This window comes from Otolemur garnettii, unplaced genomic scaffold, assembly GCF_000181295.1.
Source record: "Otolemur garnettii isolate 467f Iridium unplaced genomic scaffold, OtoGar3 scaffold00088, whole genome shotgun sequence".
NCBI lineage: Eukaryota > Metazoa > Chordata > Mammalia > Primates > Galagidae > Otolemur > Otolemur garnettii.
The window spans coordinates 8163190-8172439 of NW_003852483.1; the positions used below are offsets into that span (position 1 = coordinate 8163190).

At 38.1% G+C, this 9250-nt stretch overlaps 1 protein-coding gene across 2 annotated transcripts in view; it reads left to right on the forward strand.

Annotated features, from left to right (window-relative positions):
• IARS (isoleucyl-tRNA synthetase) overlaps positions 1-9250 on the forward strand; it is an 83122-nt gene that overhangs the window by 18132 nt on the left and 55740 nt on the right. For both annotated transcript variants that reach the window (XM_003795050.3, XM_023516237.1), the window contains exons 7-10: positions 1833-1980; positions 4221-4308; positions 4543-4603; positions 8773-8868. In XM_003795050.3, coding sequence (XP_003795098.1) covers positions 1833-1980; positions 4221-4308; positions 4543-4603; positions 8773-8868 — 393 coding nt within the window. The remainder of the gene's footprint in view (positions 1-1832; positions 1981-4220; positions 4309-4542; positions 4604-8772; positions 8869-9250) is intronic.

Sequence of the window (9250 nt, forward strand, 5' to 3'; positions counted from 1 at the left end):
GTCACAGCTCACAGCAACCTCAAACTCTTGGGCTTAAGCGATTCTCTTGCCTCAGCCTCCCAAGTAGCTGGGACTACAGGTGCCTGCCACAACGCCTAGCTATTTTTTGTTTCAGTTGTCGTTGTTTAGCTGGCTAGAGCTGGGTTCGAATCCACCAGCCTCAGTGTATGTGGCCAGCGCCATAACCACTGTGCTACAGGTGCTGAGCCTGTACTTGCTTTTTAAGAGAAAATAGATTATTTTGAAAATCTTTCAAAATCAACAAATTTCCAGATGTTGCAAGCAGCCTTATTGAAGTTTCTGCTCCCCCCCCATTTTTATTCAGCTTGATAGAATTTAATGACCTAATAGTTTAAACATAAGACAAGAGTTTTGACTCTTCCATTTACTAGTGCTTTGTCCATAGTTTTCTTTTGTGGTTGCTTATAACATTTGATTGAAATATATATATGCAGGAAATAAGCACACTTCAGAAGATCACAGCTCTGTGGTTTTTCACAAAGTGAATATATCCATGAAATCAGCAGCCATGGAAAGTAAAATATAACCTTATCAACCTACTAGAATCTCTTCCCTCCTCATAGTCACTGTAGGTTAGCCCCTGGCTCCCCTTGCCTCCATCTACAGTAGTGGTTCTCAACCTGTGGGTTACAACCCCTTTGGGGGTTGAAAGACCCTTTCACAGGAGTCACCTAAGACCATCCTGCATATCAGATATTTACATTACAATTCATAACAGTACCAAAATTACCCTTACAAAGTAGCAACAAAAATAATTTTATGGTTGGGGGTCACCATAACATGAGGAACTAAAGGAATTAAAGGGTCGCTGCATTAGGAAGGCTAAGAACCATTGATCTATAGAAACCACTGAACTCACTTTCAGCACATACATTGAATTTTGTCAATTCTTTACTTTGCAGAAATGAAATCAAGTAGTGTTATGTGTGTAGCTTCTCTTGTTCAACATTGTTTGTGAAAACCATCTATGTTGTATGCCAGGTGTCCTCAAACTGCGGCCCGCCAGGTGTTTTTGCCGTCACTGCCTGTCCTGCTTAGCAGCCAATTCGTCCTGGGGCCCGCAATCTGGCCCTCCCAGGGTCTGAGGAACAGTGAACTGGCCCCCTGTTTAAAAAGTTTGAGGACCCCTGTTGTATGCAGTTGTAAATCATTTAAATTACTGTCTAGTGTTCATTCTACTTTTGAGAAGCATTTGGATAATTTCTGGTCTTTGGCTTTTACAAATGTTACTGCTGTGCACATTCTAGAATTTGTGCTTTGAAAAGCGCATGTACAGGTTGCTGTTAGATAACAAGTAGTAGAATTATTGGATCGTAAGAATATACTTATGTCTAGTTCTAGGACTGGAGTTGGTAAACTTTTTCTGTAAAGCAAATATTTTAGGCTTCTCAGTTTAGGTGATTTCTGTTGCATGGTTTTACCTCTGTCAAAACATTCTTAGCTCACTTGCTGTATTTTCCAAAACAGTTGTTTTGTTGACCTCTTTATAGACTTAGGATAAGGCAATTGTAATAGTAAAACCACCATTATATATTTCTCTTGACAGATTACTTTAAAAGGTTAGCAGAGGTCTTAAAATGTTTTATATTTGTGACTAAGCTAATTATTAAAACATTTGTGAAGTATTTAAAAATTTTTTCTTGTAATTTCTTTGTATTTTCTTTTTATAAGTGTGGCAAATGGTTTCCTAAGAGGTTAGTTTATCATGAAAATATATTTATTGTATTCCTATTTAGGATTAGTATTTTTTTTTTATTACTTGTCTGTTGTTAGTTATTTGTAAAATAATACTTTACCTCAATTTATTTCAGGATGTTCAAGATCCTTCAGTATTTATAACTTTCCCTTTGGAGGAAGATGAAAATATATCTTTAGTTGCTTGGACAACCACTCCCTGGACTCTACCTAGTAACCTTGCCCTCTGTGTCAATCCAGATATGCAATATGTGAAGATAAAAGGTAAGCATGTGCCTGGTTACATGGATTAGATAATTATATATTTGAGGAATCTATGAATGCTTACATTTCTTTCGGAGTAAAAACAGAATTTTTTCAAAAGAATCTGACTTAAAACAGTGGCTAAAAAGTAACATACAGGCTGGGCATGGTGGCACATGCCTATAATTCTAGCACTCTGGGAGGCCAGGGAGAATGAATTGCTGAAGTTTAGGAATTTGAGACCAGCCTGAACAAGAGTGAGACTCTGTCTCTGCCAAAAATAGAAAAAAATTGGTAAGCGTGCTGCAGTCCCAGCTACATGGGGGGCTGAGACAGCAAGATCACTTCAACCTAGGAGTTTGAGGTTGCAGCAAACTATGATGATGCCACCGCATTCTATGTAGGACAACAGAGCAAGACTCAGTCTCAAATAAAAAAGGAAAAAAAAAAGTAACATATAAAAGTTTAAATAGTACAGAGATATAAAAAGTAGAAAGTAAAATTTTGTTATAAAGCCAGTTTGTAATACGATTATACACATAACTCCACTGTTAGAGGATGAAGAATCTAAGATTCAGAAATGTGGCATCACATTTTTATTAGTGGTATTAGGAATTAATTATTCCTAACGAATTAGAGCTTGAAAACTTTGTGCCTTTACAATATTCGTTGGTAGAGGCTCGGCGCCTATAGCTCAACCGGCTAAGGCGCCAGCCACGTACACCTAAGGTGGCGGGTTCGAATCCCCAGCCCGGACCCGCCAAACAACAATGACGGCTGCAACCAAAAAATAGCCGGGCGTTGTGGCGGGCGCCTGTGGTCCCAGCTACTTGGGAGGCGGAGGCAGGAGACTCGCTTCAGCCCAGGAGTTGGAGGTTGCTGTGAGCTGTAATGCCACGGCACTCTACCCAGGGGGACAGCTTGAGGCTCTGTCTCAAAAAAAAAAAAAAAAAAAAAAAAAAAAATATTCGTTGGTAGAGAGTTACTATAGTTACATCTAGGACCTTTCCCTAGAGAGTTAACTGAAAAAAAGAAGATTAGTACTTTGTGAACAAATGTACCTAAGTGCAATAAACCAACTCCTGGGTTCAAGTGATCCTCTTGCCTCAGCCTCCCAAGTAGCTGGTACTACAGGAGCATGCCACAATGCCTGGCTTGTTTTTCTGGTTTTAGCAGAGATGAGATCTCACTCTTGCTCAGGTTGGTTTTGAATTCTTAGGCTCAAGTGATCCTCTGACCTTGGCCTCCCAAAGTGCTGGCATTCCATATGTGAGTCAACATCCCAGTAGTATTATATGTTATATGTTCATACATTTGCTCCAGGTTTTCTCTCTGTAGGATAAATCTTCCAGAAGCACTTCCAATAAGGGTACACAGATGTATACAAGGACATTGATGATTAATAGTATCCATTGTAGTAAAAATTTGAAAACAAGTTAAGTGTCTTAATAGTCATTATAACTTGTGATACCTCCATAAAATAGATTCCTACAGAGGTATTTAAAAGATTGAGAAGGATCTGTATGTGCTAATACATAGATATTCTCAAGGAATTAAGTAAAAACACATTTCAAGATCAAATAAATTATTATTCATAATTATTATTTTTAAATCTCACACATTTACATATATGTTTGTTAGTATATACATTGAATGATAGCTGGATGAATAGATACCCAAATGATAATGTCTGAGAGGGGATGAGATTACAGATGACTTTTACTTTGTGAACTTACTTGGTTTGTTAATTTTGTGCCCTTTTCTTTTTTTAAGATAGAGTCTCACTATGTTGCCCTCAGTTGAGTGCAGTGACGTCTCAGCTCACAGCAACCTCAAACTCTTGGGCTTAAGTGATTCTCTTGCCTCAGTCAGCCAAGTAGCTGGGACTACAGGAACCCGCCACAATGCCCGGCTATTTTTTGTTACAGTTGTCATTGTTGTTTAACTGGCCCTGACTGGTTTTGAACCTGTCAGCCTTGGTGTATGTGGCTGGTACTGTAACCACTATGCTACAGGCACCAAGCCAATTTTGTGCTTTTCAAACATCCACATTCATTACCTTGGGAATGAGAAAATAATGATTCATTTACTTAAAGTGGTTGTAGGTGTGATAAATAGTAAATACCAGCTGTCTAGCTATAGGGCACCCTGGATGCACATGGTATGGGAGCTCCTCAGGAGGAAAGTATGCCTGATGTGTATGTTTACAGTTAGCCAAAGTCTGAATATAACTAAGTCCACCTTTTTCCTTTTCCTCTTAGATATTGCTAGAGAAAAATTACTCATTTTAATGGAAGCCAGATTATCAGCCCTCTATAAGCTGGAGAGTGACTATGCGATCCTTGAAAGGTGAATATTCAAATAGTTGATATATGTCTGTGCCTTTATTTTTAAAAAGAGAAAAGCTTCCTTATCCAAAATCTGTATTATTCAAATTTAATTTTGAGTACTGAGTATGTACAAGTCAAGTGTTTTAGAATTAATGACAAAAAAATCAGCAAATCAATGGGGACTTAAGATTTGATGTGGCTCTAGTCTCGTTCCTTTGATTTTAATGTCATTATGACTTTTCTCCTTTTCTAGATTTCCTGGTGCCTATCTTAAAGGCAAGAAGTATAGGCCCCTATTTGACTACTTTTTGAAGGTAAGCTTGTGACTGCTTACTGCAAGAGCTCACCATCATCTGTTTATCTGTTAAGTTGGAGTGAAGTGATAAATGAAATTCCATTGTCTAATTATTATATTGTTCAAGTGAGTATGCCTCAATCCAAAAGTCTGCATTAGGATTAACAAAATTGATTTGTTTATAGATTTTTCTTAAATGATATGACATTACATTTGATTAGATTTTTGCATATATATTTTTATTTCATACAGTCTACGTATCAGCCAGCTTATTTAAGGTTTTCTTTTTCCCACATTTAAGAGAGTGATTAGAATAAAACATTGTGTAAAACTAAACGGAATTTATATCAAGTTGGTTAATGAGGCGGGTGTTGTAAATCTAGGCACCACTATAGAACTCGGATGGTAGCTCCTTAGTTTTATTAAGAGTCATAAAGCTGTTTTATGTGGTTTTCATTTACTGACAAGGGAGAATCCATACTTATAGTTGTAACCCCCACCCCTCATTCTCCATTACCAAAAGAAGAAGTTCAGCCATGAATTTCTCTTTAGTATTTATTTAAAGGTCTTGGAATAAGATTATAAACATCACCTTCAGGCCTGACTTTACACATTATGTGGAAATCAGCTGAACACATTATCACATCACAGCCCAAGATAAAACATTTGCTGGCCCTTCTGTTCCTGTTCAGGGCAGGGCGAGTTTTGTTGATGTAAGTGAACTCTGAGATTTAGGTTCTGTCCACCACGTTTCTGTTCATTGTGTCTCTCTCCTCATTTTTGTGCACCCCGAGTGTTTTCCCACATTTTGTGTTGCCTACTTAATGCAGTATCTGCTGAGTACAACAATATGGAAAAAAAAGTGAGACACTTTTAAAATAGTAGGAAAACATAATGAAAAAGGCAAAGACATATAAAAGGAAAGAACCATTTTTGCTGAGTAAAGGATATGTTTAAAGCAACATGGAGGGATGTGATTAGGAAACAGTTTGCCCCACACCAGCTGAGGAACTCTCAAAGCAGTGGTAGCGAAAACCTTACAGGGAGAGATGGAAAGAGGGCACAGCATACAGAAATCCACTAGGCAATGAAAAATGGTCATCATCTTTAATCATTAGAGAAGTGCAAGTCAAAACCAATCTGAGATCTAACTTCAGTAACATCAGCCCACATAACAAAATCCCAAAACTACAGACTGAATTTATGTCTTCTGAAAGAAGAGTTTTCTGAAAATGCCTCTTTGGTTTTTCCCTTGGAAAAAATGTCATGTTGCATTCTTCTCTTATGTGCCTTAACTTTTTTAAATTTTCTTTTGTTTTGTTTTGAGACAGGGTATCACTGTGTTGCCCTTGGTAGAGTGCTTTGGCATCACAGCTCATAGCAACCTCAAACTCTTGGGCTTAAGCAATTCTCTTGCCTCAGTCTCCCAAGTAGCTGGGATTACAGGTGCCCACCACAACACCTAGTTTTTTTTTTTTTGGTTGCAGTAGTCACTGTAGTCACTGTTTGGCAGGTCCAGGCCGGGCTCGGACCTGCCAGCTTCGGATTATGTGTCCAGGCCCTACTCACTGAGCTTCGGGCGCCAAGCCTAAACATTTTTTTTTTAATTATCTAATAGGAGTGTTCAACTTATAGCCTGTAGGCCACATGCTGATTTTGTGAGGACTTTTTTTGCTTATGTGTGGTGCTGGATATCATAAAAAGTATGCCCAGCCCCTTTTTTTGCTAATCAGCTTTCGTTAGCATTTGTGTATTTAATGCGTGACCCAAGACAACTCTTATTCTTTTAGGGTATGGTGGAGGGAAAAACACCCTTGGTCTAAGACTGGTTCTCAACCTTCCTAATGCCTCCTAATGCCACAACCCTATAATACAGTTCTTTATGTACACCCTTGGTCTAAGACAGTGGTTCTCAACCTTCCTAATGCTGCAACCCTGTAATACCTCATGTTGTGGTGACCCCTAACCTTAAAATTATTTTTGTTGCTACTTCATAACTAATTTTGCTACTGTTATGAATCATAATGTAAATATCTGATATGCAGGTTGTATTTTCATTGTTACAAAGGGATTGCGACCCACAGGTTGAGAACTGCTGGTTTAAGAGTTCTTTCACTGGATCAGTAACTCTGCCTTTATGAATCATAGACTCTTTTAAGAATCTAAAAACAGTTAAATCCTGTCCAAAAATGCACATGGATGCACTAGACAGGAACTTTAAGTTAATTCAGAGGTTTGTTTATAATAGGCATTCAACACATACTGAATTAAATTGAACAACACCTACCCATTGAATAACCTTCCTGAAATATTTGAGACCTTTGGTGACTTTAGAGAGGTACTATACATTCTCTTATCCCGTATGAAATCATCTGATGTTTAGCCCAGCCATCCCCTGAGAGGCTTTGAGAGACAGGATATAACGAGGGCTTTCTGTGTCTGCCCTTAGGATCAGTAAGATACTTTTATGTTCACTGTGTGTCAATGTGATTCTATGGACCCACATATTCTGTCTCCATTTTTTTACTGTTTAAAGGCACACCTTTTAACACATATTATACTATGCCTTCTGAAATGTTTCAAGTTGATTTTGGTTACAGCAATTAAAAATTTATTGTTATTTTTCAAGTTTAAAGTTCCGAAGAAGAGTACTTGTAGTTGAAAGTAACATTATATTTGGAACCTACGACCTTATTTCATGTCATGGTTGCTTTACTGTTTTGTATGTGATTTGGAAAAGATAGTTAATCTTCATTCTGAGTTTTCTCATCTGTGAAATACAAATAACAGCTGTATATATTTTTTTAAAGCTGGTATCTTGCTCTGTCGTTCAGGCTTGAGTGTTTGAGTGTGGTTAGCATCGTCATAGCTCACTGCAGCCTCAATTCCCAGATTCAAACCATTCTGCCGCAGCTTCCCAAGTAACTAGGATTACAGGTACACACAAGAGTACCTGGTTAATTTTTGTTGGTTTGTTTTTATGAGTTTTTTTTTTTAATTTTTAAATTTTGTTTTGTGTTTTGAGACTAGGTCTTACTGTGCTACCCAGGCTGGCCTCTAACTCTTGGCCTCAAGTGATCCTTATACCTCAGACTCCCAAAATGCTAGAATTACCTCAGACTCCCAAAATGCATGAGCCATTGTGCCTGACCAGCTATAATATTTTTAAGACATGAGAATACTAATACCTTTTTCACAGGATTATAGAGATTAAATGTGAAAGTCCTTTGGGAAGTCCTTTTAACCAGTGTAAGAGAAGTAGGACAGCTAAGGGCCAGTTTGGCAGATGTAAGGGTGAAGAGAAAGAAATAAGAGGAGATGAAGATAGAGTGCATCTGTTACCATTATATACATTAATCTGATGGTATTGCTGTTGTAGAGAAAACTAAATTTCCCCTAAGTTTTATAGTATGGAATAACCTGTAACTCTTGGCTGCTTCACCTGTTTTTTCAAGATTTGCCTTTTGTGACAGAGTAATTTGAGCTGGCTTGAAAGGAAAAGAAGAAACAGATTATCTGTAGTCTTTGAAAATGTACTGTGGGCCAGGAGTGGTGGCTCACACTTTTAATCCTTGCGTGCTGGGAGGTAGAGGTGGGTAGATGGTTTGAGCTCAGGAGTTAAATACCAGCCTGAGCAACAGCACAGTTAGCTGGGCTTTGTGGTGGGCACCTGTAGTCCCAGTTACTTGGGAAGCTGAGGTATGAGAATCATTTGAGCCCAAGAGGTTGCTGTGAGCTATGACAGCGCAGCATTCTACCGAGGGTAACAGAGTAAAATTATCTCAAAAAAAAGAGAGAGAGACAAAGAAAGAAAAAGAAGAGAAGGAAAATGTACTGGCAAGTGAATAGTTTAGGGAGCATGTTTTCTGAGACTGTTGCTAAACTACATGTTAGGGTGAAGGTTGGGGTTGGAAGAACTAAGAAAATTTGAAAATTTTATCTACACGTCTTCAGATAATTATTTCAATTATAAGTGTTTAGTTATTAGAAAAGATATTTTGAATTAACATGCTGCTTCACAGTTTGAATTACTCTGTCTTTCCTATTTATGGAAATATATTTTACTTGTTAAAAGTTTTTTCAGGCTCTTACAAAAATTGTTATAAGGTTAACATTGTGATACATACAGTTTCGCAATGTTTCATCCCTGAAGTTGCATCCCTAAAGCCTGCTAACTTTTCTTTTCAGTGTAAAGAGAATGGTGCTTTCACTGTACTTGTTGACAACTATGTGAAGGAAGAGGAAGGCACAGGCGTTGTACACCAGGCCCCTTACTTTGGTGCTGTAAGTAGCATAAATCTCACAGATATATTTGAGAAGTAAATGTCGTACACCACTTTTCATGAGACTGAGTCGTGTGCCTTATGTTGCTTGCTCTTATTTGGATCATCGGATCAGCCTCATTTGTGCCTCACCACTTACTAGATGGCTTATGAAATTTGCATCTGCAATTCCCCTTTATCCTGAGCTGAGTTCTGAAAATGATGGGTCAAGGCAGGGCCACTACTAGGCATTTAATTTTTCTAAAGTACCAGGCTACCTGCTGTGTCTTCATTTGTGGTTTATATCCAGTAAACTCTCTTTTTGGTGTGCATTTCTGTGAGTTTTAACAAGTACCTAGAGACATGTAGGTTCCTTAGCCATCAGTGTACAGACCATTTCCTTC